At 40.9% G+C, this 16,913-nt stretch overlaps 2 protein-coding genes across 8 annotated transcripts in view; one reads left to right on the top strand and one right to left on the bottom strand.

The window, feature by feature from the left end:
- Positions 1 to 8,865, bottom strand: part of WDR3 (WD repeat domain 3) — a 29,311-nt gene extending 20,446 nt beyond the window's left edge. Inside the window, exons 1-5 of one of the 2 annotated variants that reach the window (XM_038561902.1) lie at positions 8,760 to 8,865; positions 6,627 to 6,820; positions 5,383 to 5,592; positions 2,497 to 2,615; positions 718 to 796 (exon numbers count right to left, since the gene is read on the bottom strand). In XM_038561902.1, the coding sequence (XP_038417830.1) occupies positions 718 to 796; positions 2,497 to 2,615; positions 5,383 to 5,592; positions 6,627 to 6,797 (579 nt within the window). In that variant the 5' untranslated portion in view covers positions 6,798 to 6,820; positions 8,760 to 8,865. The other variant, XM_038561901.1, reaches the window with a different exon arrangement.
- The window catches only part of GDAP2 (ganglioside induced differentiation associated protein 2), an 81,582-nt gene continuing 73,534 nt past the window's right edge, over positions 8,866 to 16,913 (top strand). For 5 of the 6 annotated variants that reach the window (XR_005372658.1, XR_005372656.1, XR_005372657.1 and 2 more), the window contains exon 1: positions 8,866 to 9,094. The gene's annotated coding sequence lies outside the window, so the exon portion shown is untranslated. Of the gene's footprint in view, positions 9,095 to 9,169; positions 9,321 to 16,913 lie in introns of those variants that run through there. The other variant, XM_038561904.1, reaches the window with a different exon arrangement.

Genomic DNA, 16,913 nt, shown 5'->3' with positions numbered 1-16,913 from the left:
TAGAACTGTTGCTTATGAAGTAAACTTGAAGTTTCTCTGTAATTTCCTACCCTTAAATTTAGATAATGGCTGTTCAGCAAAAATCCTAACTAGAATCCACTCAAATGATGATTTTAAGTCTGGTACTTCTTTGCTTTCAGCCATACTTTGCAAACAAAAGGTATTCTATTGATGTCTATTATATAATTTTCAGCCTCAGATATCTAAGAACAATGAAAAGAACAATACTGTTGTGAATCGACAGTCAAGGAATCTCTTTTGCTTTTCCTCGTCATTGACTCCAGTATGTTTTTGAAAGCCTGGTATGAACAAAGCATGGAGGATGCAAAGATATAAAATATTCCCTGATCTCTATTGAAAATACATATATTTGGGAAACTATTATAATGGCGACGACTTGCTGTTTACATGTCACCGGGGCAGGCACTGTTAATACAGTATCATTAAACCTCCATATCATCAAAAAGGTGGATCCATTATTTAAAAATGATGAAACTCATATTCATGAATCAGAAACTTATCCAAGGCCACTTTTTACTAAATGCCATTGCAGCTGTATCTGCTCCGACAGCTGGTGTTTCCTCCACCACCTGTCTTTCAAGACAGTACATGACGATTATCGTGAGTAGTGAAAACAAAGGGCCATGAAAGGCCCAGGGAAGGAAAACATCTTTTCCTTTTGCCTTGCCATTCTTTGGCCCATGACCCTACATGTACCTCAGTTCGGTGGCCAACCATTGTTTTAAAGCAGTGCTGGGTGTCAAGGTCCCACCATTTCACCATGGTATCTTTCCCACTAAAAAAAGAAAAAGGAGAAAAATCTTATTAGGGAAAATCAGTAAATGGGAGGTCAAGGACACATTTGTTGCCTTTAAAAAGATATACCTAGCAACAATGTCTAATATTACTATTCCACCTCACTTTTTAAAAAGAGTCTTAATTTCCATTATTAGGTAGGAGATACAAAGTTTCACCTTTAAGCAGCCCAGAATTCAGTGTCAAGGAATATAGATGCCAACCTGTGGCCCATCAGCACAGAACCCACGCTCCCCCAGTGTCCCACAAAAAGCTCTCACATCTCTTCTGCTACCGGCTCCCATGTATAGCTGGTCTCCACATCCTGAAACTGCCTCCTCTGTGAGGCCTTGACTCCTTCAAATTCATTTCTGTATGCAAATCTGAATTTAAGTTCTGCTGCCTGAACTATTTTCATAGCTTATCTGGTTTCTTTGTCCATTCCTGTGCCTTCATTATATCTAATAAACTATCAGATAATCTCAATTTTTTTAAACTTTCACTAGCTCAAGGTTCTCTATAAAATCGAAATCAGGCTCTTTAGCACCACTTTCAAAACCTCTCATTAGCTGGCTGAGTTTCCCTGCCACTGAGCTCTATTCCTCCTGCCTCAAATGTCTCCTCTCCCTTGTTTCTTCACTAATAGAAATCTAATATAATCCTCCTTGAAGACCAAACTGGGGGAAAAAAAAAATCCCAAAAAATCCAACTTACAAAGTCTTTCCAATACAATCCTGCCTCACATTATTTCCTTTCTTTTACACAGTTGACCCCTGTACAATGAAGGGGTTCGGGGTCAGACCCCACCCCACCAGCATGGTCAAAAATCCTCATATACTGCTGACTCATTCAAAACCTAACTATTCCCAGACTACTATTGACCAGAAGCCATACCAGTAACATGAACAGTTCATTAACACATATTTTGTATGTAATATTCTCACAACAAAGTAAGTTAAAGAAAATATTAAGAAATCGTGAGAGAAAACACATTTACAGTTCTGTACTGGATTTATTGAAAACAAAACAAAATCAAAGAAATGCATATTAAGCAGACCTGCCCAATTCAACCCTGTTGCTGCTTCTGAGTCATTACTATAGTTCTTCTAGTTAGTGCTGGCAAACCTTAGGATCACAAACCTTCCTGGGTGGCCATTCCTTAGGTTGGATAATTATTATATTAGGTTGAACCATATGAAATTGCTGATATTTGACCTATTATGTTTGACTACATAAATGGAAATTTCAAATGGTTCACCCTAATAGATGTTCAGAAGGCCTACGTATAAGAACATCTGTTCTCAAAAGGCAGGCAAATCAAATACTTGGTATTCACCTCTGCCCACGCCTCCACATTCTGTTCTGCTTTCCTGACTTTGTAGGGATCCAGAAAGCAGATCGCTCATTCTATAAAAGGCATGTTAAAGTTTAAGAAACATGGAAAAGCTAATACCAGAGGATAATAATGATGAACCAGAAAAGGAATTAAAAAATGCTAGAAATAACTCTGGATAGCTTCTATGATACTACTGGGGAGAAGAGGGAAGCAGAGAGGAAAGCAGAAGGCCGAAGAGGAAGAAGCTAGAACATGTGCTTGAGGGTAGTCTGGATGAATGAGGAAGGATCAAGGCAAATTCTATTATTGAAACCCTCTGCAATGCATTTACAAAGTAAAGAATTGGAAATGAAACTGTTATATACCTAGTAAGTAGCAGATTCTTTTCTCTTAGAAACAATGCTTGTGTGACGGCGTCCTTATGCCCCTTAAGACGGTAGAGGCCACTTTCATTGATCACATCCCACACGATAGTATCTGTGTCCTAAAGGATTCAGATAATACAAAGAATTTTCTTTACCACATCAGGCCTTGACAAACAATAGGATGTAATATTTTTATTACTAAGTTGATATATCGTCCTTGTAGAAAATTTAGAAAACATACATAAAAGTTTAGAGGAAATAAACAGCCGTTTAATTCTACCATACAGATCTAACCACCATAGATAATGTTGTTTTATACTACTACAAGCCAACATCTAGATTATTTTCAGAAATAGCATGGGATCATGCTATTCATATCCTTTTATAACGACCTTTTTTCCATTATTTTAAAATACTTCTATTTTTCCATATCCTTCCAGACTATTCTCATTTTCAATGATCACATAATAATCAATCCTACAGATATACCATAATCCATTTAAACATTTTCCTACTTTAGCCATTTAGATAGTTTCCCATTTTCTGCTATTATAAATATGTGGAAATGAACATTCTTGTACATGAATCTTTGTAGAAAACCTCGGATCAGAATACTATAAAGGGAAATTCTTAGGTTAAAAGGTATTTCTGTTTTTAAAGTTTGCAATTCATCATGACAAGGCGATCAGTTTCACTCTATAGATCCACCAAGGATATGAATGACAAGGCCAGTTTTCCCATCTCCTCAGCTCTGGATATTATTAGTTTCTCAAAAACCGCTGCCAACTTCAAAAGTTACAAATGCTGTCTCAGTATTTATTGGATTTACATTTCTGAATACTGATGAGAAATTCCACCCATACTCTGTGGTGATTACTGGCCACTTGTACCTCTCTTGAAATGCTAAGTCATGTCTTTCGTCTTCCTTTGGATCTTTGTTTGTAACTTATTAAGAGATGAATGATATTAATCCTTTTTATATTGAAAATATTAAATACTTCCTCTTTTTCAATATTCTTTAACTTTTTTCCAGTTTCATTGGGAAACAATTGACATACATGGCTGTATAAGTAATGAGTACATACAGCATGATCTATCTTCTCACACAAAATAAAAAGAAAAAAGACAAAAGGAAAAAAAAACCCTCAATGTGAAAACTCTTTCTAGGACTTACTCTTCTTTTTTCTTGTTTGTTTTTAATTTAAATTCAATTAATTAACAGATAATGTATCATTAGTTTGAGGTAGAATTCAGTGATTCATCCATCCATCTTATATAAAACCCGTGCTCATTACATCATGTGCCTTTCTCTTAGGACTTAATCTTAACAACTTTCCTATTTCTTTTAAATCTACAAATGTTTCAAATGTAAACATTAAATCTATCAATCTTTTCCTTTACAATTTCTTTGTTTGCTGATATGCTTCAAGTCTTTTTCTACCATGGTATCAGATAAATATATACTAACATGTCTTCTAGTTTGCTTAAAATATCTTCAATACAAAAGTCTTTAATCTGTGACTCATTTTGGTAGGTGGCATAAAGCTTTAACTTAGATTATCCCCCTGCATACTTAGCCAACTGTCTCAGTATTGCTTTATAAGTAATTCATCATTTTTATATACACCAGAAATGTCATTTTTAAAATACACTACTTAGGGGTGTCCGAGTGGCTCAGTCGGTTAAGCAGCTGACTTTGGCTCAGGGTCCTGGGAGAGAGCCCCAAATCAGGCTCCCTGCTCAGTGGAGAGCCTGTTTCTCCCTCTGCCTCTACCCTCCTGCTCATTCTCTCTCTCTCTCTCTCTCTCTCTCTCTCTGTCAAATAAATGAATAAATAAAAATAAAATACACTAATATGAAAGCGGATTTGAGTCTGGGATTCCCATTTGGTTGCAATAATCTACCTAGTTTATATTGATAGTGGATTAGTTTAACACCTTTTTTTTTTTTTTTTTAACATTATTTATTTGAGAGAGAGTGAGCCAGCAAGCAGTGGGGAAAGGCAGAGGGAAAGGGCAAAGCGGACTCCCTATTGAGCAAGGAGCCTGATGGCAGGCTTCAGTCCCAGGACCCTGGGATCATAATCTGAGCCGAAGGCAGACGCTTAACGGAGACACCCAGGCGCCCCCAGTTTAACACATTTTAAATTATGACTTCATAATGCATCTTAATATTGAAAGAAATCTCTGAAAAAACAAAATGCAGTCCTCTTTTATTATTCTTCTTTCCCAAACTTCTGGTTTTTTTGATTCATTTGTTTTCCATACATACTTTTAAAGAATTTGGTCATATTCTTTAACAACAACAAAACCTTTCTGAGACATTTATTTAAATTGCTGTAACTATACAAATTAAGTAGAAAACACTAGAATCTTTGTCTTCCCATTCAAGAACATGGTTTGTATCTCTGTTCAGGTTTTCTGTTATATTCTTCAGTATAGTTTCCTAATATTTTTCTGTTACCTAATACAATTTACTATTGTAAATGGAATCTTTTATAGTTGTTTAACTGATGACTCTGAGACATAGGAAAGCTACCAATTTTAACAGTAAAGAATGACTTTTGTCTCTCCTTATCCCATCTGTTTTTTTTTTCCTTTGTGTACTACTTTGAGTAGCACTTCTACAATGATGTTATACAATAGTTATCAGGAGCATCCTCATCTTGTTCCTATACTTAATAGGCTTTTATCAGAGAATGTGACAGGAAACAAAATGAACCTCCCAATTGATTCTCATCCTCCTCCCTCCATTTCCACCATCTACACTGTTTTGTACACAAAAGACCGATTGTTTCACCTAACACTTTTATGAACAACCTGCTCCAACACATGCCTTATACTCCCTTACTAGTTTAAAATCTGGGCACCTGATTCAAGGTCTCACCTTGGACCCAGATGCCAGCCTGCCTCCTAGCTGATCATACTTCAGGGAAGTGATGGCTGCTTTGTGTCCATTGAAGGTCACATTTCCTTCCCCACTCAGGAGACTGAAGATTCGGATAGACCCATCCTCATAACCAACAGCTAAGTGCAGTCCATCTGGGGAGGGACACAAGCAAGTGACTTCTTGTTTAAGCCCCTGAAGGATGAGGATCTGAAATCACAATTATAAACAATGTACAGGTAGTTAGCATGTCAGTAAAATTAAGAGTATCAATAATCTCAAATCATTCTTACTACTATTAATAATAATGAAATTCTGCAGTTCATCTCAAGTTCTCTCATATAGGAATTATTATTTGTACAGGGCAATGAAACATTTAAGAAAGGGTAAAATTACTTTCTCCAAAGCTCTACATTAGCATAATTTGTACAAGAATTTCCCAAGTGATGAAGTATCAGGTCCTTATCCTAAGTTAACACCAAATGATTTTCCATAAAGGGTTATAAACACATCCTTGCTTTAATTGAGCCTCATCTTAAAAGAATCCAACCTGTATGACACAAGGGTCCTGCATGGTTTTATCCCCCAGATAAATATCCCCCAGATATATCTGGGGGATAAAACCATGTAGCCTACTTTGTTGAAAAGAAGTATCAAACAAGTATCAACAAGGATCAAGTATCAGAGTATTAACCTCTTGGGAGTCCCAGAGTGAATGGGCAAGATCAAAATGCCTGTTATCTGGTGTGGCAGAAGGGTAGGCTTAGGAAACTCAGTGACACAAAGTATCAAAGCCTACTTTAATAAACTTGGGCCTTCTCTGTGGAAGTAAAAAAGAAAGGAAAAAAAAAAAAAAAGGTTCAGTCATCATAGCTGAGTATCACTCTTTTTAAATGCCTAATATTTTATAACTGGTTGTGAGGGCCAAATAGAAGAACTTGAAACATAAAGAACTGATAGAAAAAAACAAACACTTCAGGAATAATGATCACAAACAATTACCCATAAATTCTACAAATAGATACCTAGGAGGTAAGCTCCTATTTGGTCATGGTTTTCAGAATTTAGTGCAGAAGAACACAACAGAACCTGATACTTGGCTACTTAGATCCAAAGAGGAAAGCTTTCTTTCAGGGGGACACATTTTAAAAAATCTGGGCATGATAAATCAGACCAGCTCCAGTTCTGCCTCTCTATTTCTCAAATACCTACATATTAGTTACAACCTTTAATATCTGGCTTACCTTCTCTCCTTTCCTTAAGTCCCAGATGAAAACATGTTCACAGGCTGGTACTGCCACATAGCGTCCTTTTTCACCACGAAGTGTCACAAAGACAATATTACCTTTTTGGCTGCCAATAAGGCCAAAGACTGCACTGGCAACGTAGCGTAGGTACTGCTTTGTGAGCCCCATGTCTGATACCACAGGTGAGGCAGCTGTGCACACACACAAAGAAAAGTCAGTTCACTGGGAGCCTTGTTTCTGCGAGGCTAGCAAACACCAACTATTTAATCATGCAAGTAAAGCCTGTAATGTGTGGCTTCTTAACCTTTATTTATTCTGGATAAATCATTGACATAAATACTCGGGACATCTACATTCTTTATTTGCTGTTGACTCAACACATAAGCCTTCACTCCTTGAGTTTTTTTTTTTTTTTTTAAGATGTTATTATTTATTCATGAGAGAGAGAGACAGGCAGAGACACAGGCAGAGGGCGAAGCAGGCTCCCTGCAGGGAACCCAATGCAGGACTTGAATCCAGGACCCCAGGATTACCACCTGGGGCTAAGGCGGATGCTCTAACCACTGAACCACCCAGGTGCCCCCACTCCTTGAGTTTTAAATTGGTCACCTTGTTGTGCCCACCTCACAAATAACTAACATATGGCCCCAAAGCAGCTAAACAATTCACTTCTGTTCATTCAACCGCCATCAAAGTTTTACACTGAGATTGCCAGATTGAGTCTGAGAATACTTACAGTGAACAATTACTGTAATCCTACTGTCCTTACTAGGCAAGCACTGTTTTAAACACAAGGTACGGTGTTGAGTAAAATAAAATCCCTAACCTCATGAGGGATATACATATTCTTGCACAGTGGTTCTCAAACTCTAGTACGCATCCGAATCACCTGAGCGGAGCTCCCCCCCCCCCCCCCGTCACGCCCATGTTCTCTCTAAAATATTTTTTAAAAGAATATTGTAAATATAAAAATCCTTCACAATAACCTTACAAAGTAGGTGCTATTCTTACCCCTCATGTTACAGACAAGGAAGCTATGCAAAGATATGTGAAGTAGCTAGCCCAAAGTCATGGACCTAGTTTGTTTTTTTTTTTTAATTTTTTTTTTTAAATTTATGATAGTCACACACAGAGAGAAAGAGAGAGAGAGAGAGAGGCAGAGACACAGGCAGAGGGAGAAGCAGGCTCCATGCACCGGGAGCCCGATGTGGGATTCGATCCCGGGTCTCCAGGATCGCGCCCTGGGCCAAAGGCAGGCGCCAAACCGCTGCGCCACCCGGGGATCCCCATGGACCTAGTTTTAAGCGCCAAAGCCAGGTTCCAATCCAGTCAAATCCCAAAACCTCTTCTTTTAACCACTAAGCTAAACTGCGCTTTGCCTCTGTCCCCTCTTTTGTCAGAAACTTCCGTCTAACTCATGGGTTTTCTGAAGTAGGATTCTTTTTTCTCTTTCCACTGCTTTCTGCTCCCCTGGGCTCCTGTGGGGGGGGTTAGCTGGTCTCCTTCCTTGCCCCGCCACCTTGCTTTCGTCCTACTGTTGCTCTCACCTACAACAACGTGCACTGTCAGGTCGACCTATTTTATTAAGTCGGTGTTACCCTCTGAGGCCCACTTCCTCCGAGGCCAAACCATTCTCGCAGGCTTTTCCGTGGCCTGGATATTTGAACGCCTCGAAGTCCTCGTACACCTCGGCTCCGGTCTTCTGTATTTCACGTGCACGTGAAATTTCATCTCCCCGGCGAGGGGCCAGGGGTCACAACCTAGCCTTCCTCCGCGGCCTACCATCCCAACTTCCTGCCTACGGAGCCCCCCAGACAACTCGCTTCTACGATGCCCTGACGCCGGGGGCAGTTACAGACCTGTCCGACGGCCCTACCCCGAGCCTTCAGTCAGGACACAGTGAGGAGGGCTCCGGGCACGGATCGCGCGGCCTCAGCATCCTCGGGACGGCGGGGGCCGAGCCCGGCGACCGTAGGTTCGCAGTCGCTCGGGGTCCCCTTCACACCCTAGCAGCCCGCCGCAAACGCCCGCGTCTCATCTGCTGCTGGCGCCGCCGAGGCCTCTACCAGGAGCGAGCAACCGCGAGCGGCGAGCAGGCGCCACCGACCGCCGGGCGCACGCAGCACTCACCTCCGCCTGCACGAGGCTCCCGGCCGCTTGGCCCCGCCCACAGGCCCCACCCCTTCCGGCTCCGCTCTGGACCCGCTTCCGCCCGGCATCCCTTGGGCCCCTGAGGAGGAAATGACGTAAGGCCGGAGTCGGGTCGGTGACGGCCGGCCGGTAGCGGAAGCCGGCGTTTGGCGGCTCCGTGCTCCTGCAGCTCGCTGCTCGCTTCTGCCTCCCGGGACTTTGACGCGCCAGGCCGCCGCGCTCCTGGCCAAGGGTGCCCGGGGATGCCGCTCGGCCGCTTTCTACGAGGAGCTTAAGCGGCCCGGCTGCCGCCCGGATGGGACCGCCGGGGTGCTGTGAGAGGCGGGACCGGGGCCGGGAGGGAAGGCGGGGCGGGGCGGGGCGGGGCGGGGGGCGCGGCGGGAGGTGCTCGGACTCGGCCCGGGCTGGGGGTGCGGGTGGAGAGGGTTGGTGCTGTGCGCCCTCCGGAAGGATGAGCCCGCCTCTTCGTCCCCGGCGGCTAATCGGGCTCCTCTGGCCCGCGGCGCTGTCGGGGAGGACCTGTCGGCAAGACGGCACAGGGTAGGCAGGTCTGGGCGGCGGGGACCGTGGCGCCGCGGCCGCTGGGAGGCAGGCTCCAGGCTGCAGGTGGGGCAGGGCGGCAGGGACTGCTGCCGGCTCCAGCCCCAGGGTCGAGTGTGTGTTGCAGTGCACGGGGACCCGAGGTTCCACAGCCCCAGGGCGGCTCGAGTCAGGTCCGAGTAGGGGCTAAGCCCAGGATGCTGAGTCGCCTGCATCCCTGCAGTCCCTGGAGTGACATTGGTCTGGCTTTGTGTTTCCGCTCCCTGGCCACTTGAGGGGGAACTGCCCGCGGCCGACTCCTCCTTGCTTGGTAATTGAGGTCGAGGTGCTCTTGTCACCAGGTACACCCGAGCTTTTTCCCTCCTGCAGCTCTGGTCGGGCTTCTCTTCTTGGGCTGTACAGCAGTGTTCAAACTCGAGTTTCGACGTCTGTAGTTGTGGAAAATTAAAGCTAGCGTAGAGCAAGCAGTACGAAAGAAGTAAGCCCCTGCCTTCGCCTGTTGAACAGGATATCTGCAGCCAACCTAGAATCATCTGATTGTTTTCAGACGTGTTTTGCAATCGTAAGACATGTGCAGCCCCAGCCATTCTTTCACATTCAAGAAAATTGCAGTAGTAGCGAATGGAGGTGATGAGACTAGATAGATGTAGGTGTCTTGAAACAGGATTACTGTGGGTTGGATGAATGAGAAGGGAGGATATTGTGGCAACAGACTATTATTTCAGTAAGTTTCACGGGGAAGGGAGTATTTAGGTGGGTGTGTACGGTTACTATCTCCCGTAGGGGATGTGCATTATATCATTAAAGGGGGGGGGGGGGGAATGTGCGCTTCAGTAGAAAACTGCATAATCTAGATTCTATCTAGAAAGCCATTCCAAGAAAATTATTTTACAACTCTGCAGACTATAGATGACTAATGTCAATACTAAGTGATTTTTGTCTACAGACATGCAGATTCTGTCCTCTTAGAGATTCAGTGGAAGTTACCTTCCTGTACATTCATTTTAATATTCCTTATCTATTAATGTGTTCAATTTTGGGATTCCTCTTATGTATCACCTGCAGGCTTCTCTTTTGACTTGAATGTTTAATTCATTTTTACGTTTGAACGAGTCATGATTTTACTTGGATTTTTTTTTAAATGTCATGAAATATTATGGGAAGGAGCAATCACAAATTGAAAAGATAATTTTAATAAGAGTTGGTGTAAGAGCCACTTTGTGCTAAGTAAGATATGCATCATAAAATTCCCAATTCATACAGTATTAAAGAGTATAACCCTAATTTCTAATTTAAGTTTCAAATAGTTCAATATATTAGTACTTATAATTAAGACATAGTAAACTTTTTTAAATATGAAGATGGTACTATGGACTCACCATTGGAGCCTGTGCTTTGGATATTTTTGAATGACCATGTTAAATTTGACATAGGCCATTGACACCACTTAGAAATATTTTTGTTATACTGTATTTATTGGTGGCCTATCTAACGGCTTCAGTTTGTTTCTCCAACCTAAGTAACTTAAAAAAAAAAAAAAGTTATTTCCTTTTGCGTAGAATGATTTTTAAATATTATAGTAGATTTGATGTTGGGATGAAGGTATTATACACAAATATCTAATGTGCCCTGAAGTTTTAAATATTGGAATACAAGGCATAAAAAATGCAAGCCTGTAATTAATGCAAACACAGTGAAAGAGAGCTGGTAATTAATGGTCAAAAGCATGGACAGCTCTCTTCATACTTTTATCAAGGTCTGTCTAATCAATGTAAGCATTTTGAAGAACAAGCAAACAGATTTAAAGTTCCTGTTTTTCTCTTTTAAATGATACCATTTTCTTTTTATCCAGACAAAAGCCAGGTTATGCCGAGACATGATCCAGGGTATTTTGCCTGATTCCACTTAGTCCTAAACAATAAAAACCTCTCTAGCCAATCCAGTTATTCATATAAAGCATTATTTAGAGGACTTCTTACACTAAAAGATTGGAAGATTTGTTTAAAAAAAAAAAAAAGGCACTTAACCTAAACGTTGACAATATTGAGAAAAAAGACGAGCCGCAGGGTAATGAGAATGGTTTATACTCATAATGCATTTGAATTATAAACGATATAGAAAGTGTTCTCTTTGTATTTAGGTCCTCATTCATGAAGATACTAAAGGTAACCCTTAATATAGTATGGCTGAGGAAATAGGTATGATCCCTTCTGAAATCTTATGTTTGTCTCATGTAGAATTTTTTGATTCTGGACATATAGATGTCTTGCCTCAGGAGCCTTTAATACTAGGATTTAGTGTTTGCTTATAAAGCTGTTCAAAGTACAGAACTGATCAACTGATAGTGGAAAGTCTTGCTCCTCTTTACTGTTAACCAAAATTCTGGCTTTAGCTATAGATTACTCTACCCTTTCCCCCTCCCTCACCTGAGCACTCTGTGTTCTTCCTATCACTGAGGTTCTCATTCTGAGTCTGGGAACCTTCTCAAATTTATTTGCAACTCCGTGCTTGTGTGGGCTCATCATGTACTCACATTTTGGATGATAAAAAGGTCTTGACCTTTCATATGATTCTCAAAGGAGTCAGTGGCCCTAAGAATGTTAAGAACCATTATACCAAAAAAAAAAAAAAAAAAAAAAAAAAAAAAAAAAAAAGAACCACTATACCTTAAACATCAGGGATCAGATTTTCCTGCCTAGCTTGGCTTTGCTGTGTTGGAGAAAAGGGAAGATTTAAATCTCTCTCTGGTGAGAAAAATCAATTTCTGCTCAGAGATGGAACTTAAAAGGAATTTTCCCTTTGTCAAATGCCATGACACTTTCTATAATGCCATTAAACTATGAGAGCTCTGAACTGTATTTATTACTCATTTAGTACCCAATATCTAATGGGTCACAGTGACTTTTAAGATCTGGGAAGAAGGTCCAACAAATTATATATATGGACAAGATGTGATTAAAGATATAGGAGAATCACCAGTAGTGTACCATCAAAGAAGGTAATAGAATTTGAAAGAAGGATCAATAATTAATGCAACTAAAAGTTTCTGGATTTGACATTTGTTTAGTCCTTGTTAGACCTTGAAAAAGCAGTTTTAGCATTGTTACCAGAGACGGAAGCAAAACTGGAGTAGGTTGAATGAATGGGAGAAAAGGAAATAGAACTGCAAAACAGATTGTGCCTATAAAGGTGAATGAATGGTGGAACAAGGAGTTTTGTGGGTGTCTGAAGAAGAAATGGGGTAGGAAATTTTTTTGAGAATAGGAGGACCAAGGGGAAGGAGAGGTCAGATATTGTAAAGGGAGAGTTATGACATTTTTTTTAGAGGAGAGCTGGCAGTAAAATGCGTAAAAGAAGGCAATTTGGCAGGCTTTAAAGTGTGGCACCTAGATGTGCCCTTACCTCTGTAAAACCCTTCTACTTTTGATCTCAACCATCACTTTCTGGAAAAGACATTCTCTGCTTCTCCAAATCTAAATTAGCCTTCCACCTTGTTCTTTACAGAATACTTCTCACAGATACTATGTATTATTATGATTATCATTTGTGATTATGCATTTGTGAGTCTGTTCCATTAGAGTCTCCACAACTAGCAATACTTGAATAAAGGAACGAATATAGTAGGCAAATAAGCATTTATTACTGGCAATTTGTATGGATCATGAATTCAGTAGCAGCTTAGTTTTGTGGTTCTGGCTCATGAGGGTTTCTCATGAGGTTGCAATCAGGATGTCAGCTGGGCTGAAGTCATTTGAAGCCCAATTAAGTCTGGAAGATCCAGGGTGATTCCTTCACCTGCCTGGGCATTGATACTGGTTGTTGGCAGGAACCCTCAAGTTCTTCCCACGGGGGCCTTTTCATGGGTTGCTTGAGTGTCCCGCATCATGCAAGCTAATTCCTCCAGAGCAAGCACTTCAAGAAAGAGCACAATATCTTTTATGACTCATCCTTGGAAGGCGTATACTGTCATTTCTGCAGCATCCTGTTGGTTACATGGGTCAGCCCTATTCATAATAGGAGGCAGCTATACAGGGGCATAGATATCAGGAAGCAGGTATCATTGAAGGATATCTTGGAGGATGTTTACCACAGGTGCTATGTGGTATAGTATAGAGAGTCACCCAAGAATTATTAAAACAGTTTCCTAATAGGGTTGATGGAGGGCCTAGTCGAAAACATGAATTTGTCTTGGCAGAAGACAGGATAATTACTAATTGTTTTTTTTTTTTTTCTAGTAGTATAAGCAGGATTAGGAAAAATAGATGTTGATGGATCTAGGTGTTAGGAATTAACAAATCATTACAAGGGCAGGCATTGAGATAAATAAGTGTATCTTAATTTAGTTATTTGTGTTTGGTCTTGGTGCTCATTAGAGTCTTTGACAGCAAGTGTTTTAGTTTCTGCCACACACGGAGACAAATTTTTATCTCCACAGTGGTGCAGGTGACTTTCACATTGGCTCTGAAAAAGTTGTAACAACTTTTATTGTGCCTTGCCTTGTGCCAAATTATATCATTTAGTCCTCACAATAATTCTGGAAGTATATTATTTTTGAAATAAGGAAAACCCTGGCTTACAGTCAAGGATAACATACTGTTAGGTCCTAGACCTAAACTCAGGCCTGCTGATAACAGAGCCCAGGCTTTCACATAGTACCACCCTGCCTCTCCTTCAGTAGTATAGTTGCATGTGGAAATATTTATCTCAAAAACGCTAAAGAAGCCAGATTAAAACTTGTACATATGTTACAATTTTACCTATCATAGGAAAAGTTAGGAACTCAAAAAAATTTGGTTTTTCCTTTTTTTTTTCTTAAATGTTCTTTAATGCTCTTAGAAAGAAAAGTTATTTTAAAGAAGTGATTTTGTCCTGAAAGTTAACACTAGAGATTGCAAAATGAAAACTAACTTTTAGGTGTAACGGAATTTTTTTATATTATACTTAAGTTTTCGCATGAGTCCTAGTCCTCAAAAATCTGTGAATAATTTTTTAAAGTGTGAATTTCTGCAAAGTGTCATTCTGTTGAGCTTCAGGCAGTTCAGCCATGGAAAATGCATGTAGTCTCTCTTTGTCCTCTATTCAGCTTGTCCAGCTCAGGTTTGAATACAGCAGATCTCGTGGTTGCCTCCAATTTCAAAGGCCAATCAGTTGGCCCAAACACCAACTTCTAAACATTAGTTTCTTTATTTCAAAATAATTTCAAAGGCAGATTTTGTATCAAATAAGAATAATCCTGGGATCCCTGGGTGGCGCAGCGGTTTAGCGCCTGCCTTTGGCCCAGGGCGCGATCCTGGAGACCCGGGATCAAATCCCACGTCAGGCTCCCGGTGCATGGAGCCTGCTTCTCCCTCTGCCTGTGTCTCTGCCTCTCTCTCTCTCTCTCTCTCTCTGTGACTATCATAAAAAAAAAAAAGAATAATCCTCTTATACAGGTTTATCATAGTGTAATCTATAAGACCTTTCAGAAATTGTTAAATAGATCATCACATTTCCTACTCCACCGTGCTGGTTCAGGAATTAGCAGATCATGCCTGATCCACGGTTCATTGCACTTAGTTTCTCACATTTCTCAGCAAGAAACACCAAGGAATTAGATGTAAGAAGGCATGTTTGTTCTCCTGGCCTCTAACAACAAACATTAGGATCACACAGGAAAACCTATCAAGAGGTTCACTTGCTACCTTTTGTTCCCAGATTGTTGGTCTGCTTAGTGTTACCAGAGACCTCTACCTTACAAAACCCACTAATTAATTCCCAGTCCTGTTACTCAGCATTTCAGTAGTATTTACCTTAGCTGATCCTCAAGCCCTCCTCAGAATACTTCCATCACTTGGCTTTTAGGTTACCATACTTTCATGGTGTTCTTCCTGTCTTATCAATCCCCTTTATTTCATTTTTTGACTTGTCCTCTTTCCAGCCTGTACGTTTTACCTTAGGACTCAGTCCTCTGATCTCTTTTCTCCATTCATATTGTGTCTGTTGGTAATCCTGTCCAGTTCCTACAGCCTTAAATGACACCCACAGTCTGAGTCTTCCAAATTTATGTCTGTAGCCCAACCTCTCCTCTGAGCTCTAGCCTCATGTAGCTAATTGTGTGTCTTACATCAGTACTTGGCCAAATGAGGGGCATTTCAAAATTTACACGTGTAAAAAACATGAGGAAAAATGACCTTGCCACTCCCACCACACAACCTACTCCAGCCTCCCCCTTCCCTGTAAATAGCATTAGCATCTATATAGTTACTCAAGGAAAAAATCTAAGAGTTACCTTTGATTCTGTTATTTTCCTTTACCCTTCATATTCATTTAGCACATCTTGTTGACTCTAAGACTCTACCTTTCAAAATACATTCCAAATCCAACCATCTCTTGTCACTGTCTCACTTAGATCACTGCAGCCATTTTCTGCTGGTCTCTTGTTTTACTCTCACCCCCACTCGATTTCACTGCAGCTAATCTGATCAAGGGTTATTTATTTATTTATTTATTTATTTATTTATTTATTTATTTATTTTTAATTTTTATTTATTTATGATAGTCACACACAGATAGAGAGAGAGAGGCAGAGACACAGGCAGAGGGAGAAGCAGGCTCCATGCACCGGGAGCCCGACGTGGGATTCGATCCCGGGTCTCCAGGATCGCGCCCTAGGCCGAAGGCAGGCGCCAAACCGCTGCGCCACCCAGGGATCCCTAGGGTTATTTATATTAAGTCATTCCCTCTATCAAGATCCTCTAACAACTTCCCGCCCATATTTATAGTACGACTGAACCTTCTTATCATGGCTTCCACACTGCATCATCCAGCCTTTCCCTCTCACTCCAGCCTCATCACCTACTACTCATTACCTAGCTTATTCTGTTCTATCCAGAGCAGTCTCCTTGCCCTTCCTAGAATACAGCTCCCTCCAGCTCCTTCCTTCCCTTTGGGTCTTTTCTCTTAGTATGTCCTCTGCCTGAAATATTCTGCAGGGCTTCCCATGCCTATATCCATTTATTTAGCTCTCTACTCAGATACCACCTTTTCTTCTCATCATATTACTGCTTCCATTCTGTTGGATACCTGCTTGCTTGCTTAGTTATCGTTTATCATCTCCTCTCCAGGAAGCATAAGCTCAGTAAGTGTGTGGACTTGCGCTGTCTTACTCACCAGTATATCTCCAGTGCCTAGAACAGTACCTAATACACAATGAATGCTTATAAAGATTTGTTGAATGAATGAATCTACAATTTTGCTGAAACAGCCGTCTGACTTCTTGGTAAATTAAATATCCTTACTTCTCATTGTAATACTTGATACTGTGTGTCTTACTATCACCCTCTTCTAATTTCTCTATTTCTGTACAGCCAACATCCCACCACATTTGTGTCTCATGCCATACCTTATAAATTGTCCAGTTCTGTTAATTCTTGGTATTTTGCCTCTCAAATCCATGCTGCCTTCTCCATCTGCTCTATTAAGTTCAGACTTTTCTTACCTCTTTACTTCTTGATTGCAGGAACCTCCCTGCTTCTCATTTTGTCTTACTCAGTTGTCATTAGGATCTTACCTCCATATTATCAATTTGACTGAACTTTTACTTTTTTTGACTGA

The sequence above is a fragment of the Canis lupus genome, chromosome 17 (genome assembly GCF_011100685.1).
Source record: "Canis lupus familiaris isolate Mischka breed German Shepherd chromosome 17, alternate assembly UU_Cfam_GSD_1.0, whole genome shotgun sequence".
Taxonomy (NCBI): domain Eukaryota; kingdom Metazoa; phylum Chordata; class Mammalia; order Carnivora; family Canidae; genus Canis; species Canis lupus.
Note: the sequence above shows the minus strand (reverse complement) of the source record. Positions and strands in the feature narration are given on the sequence as shown.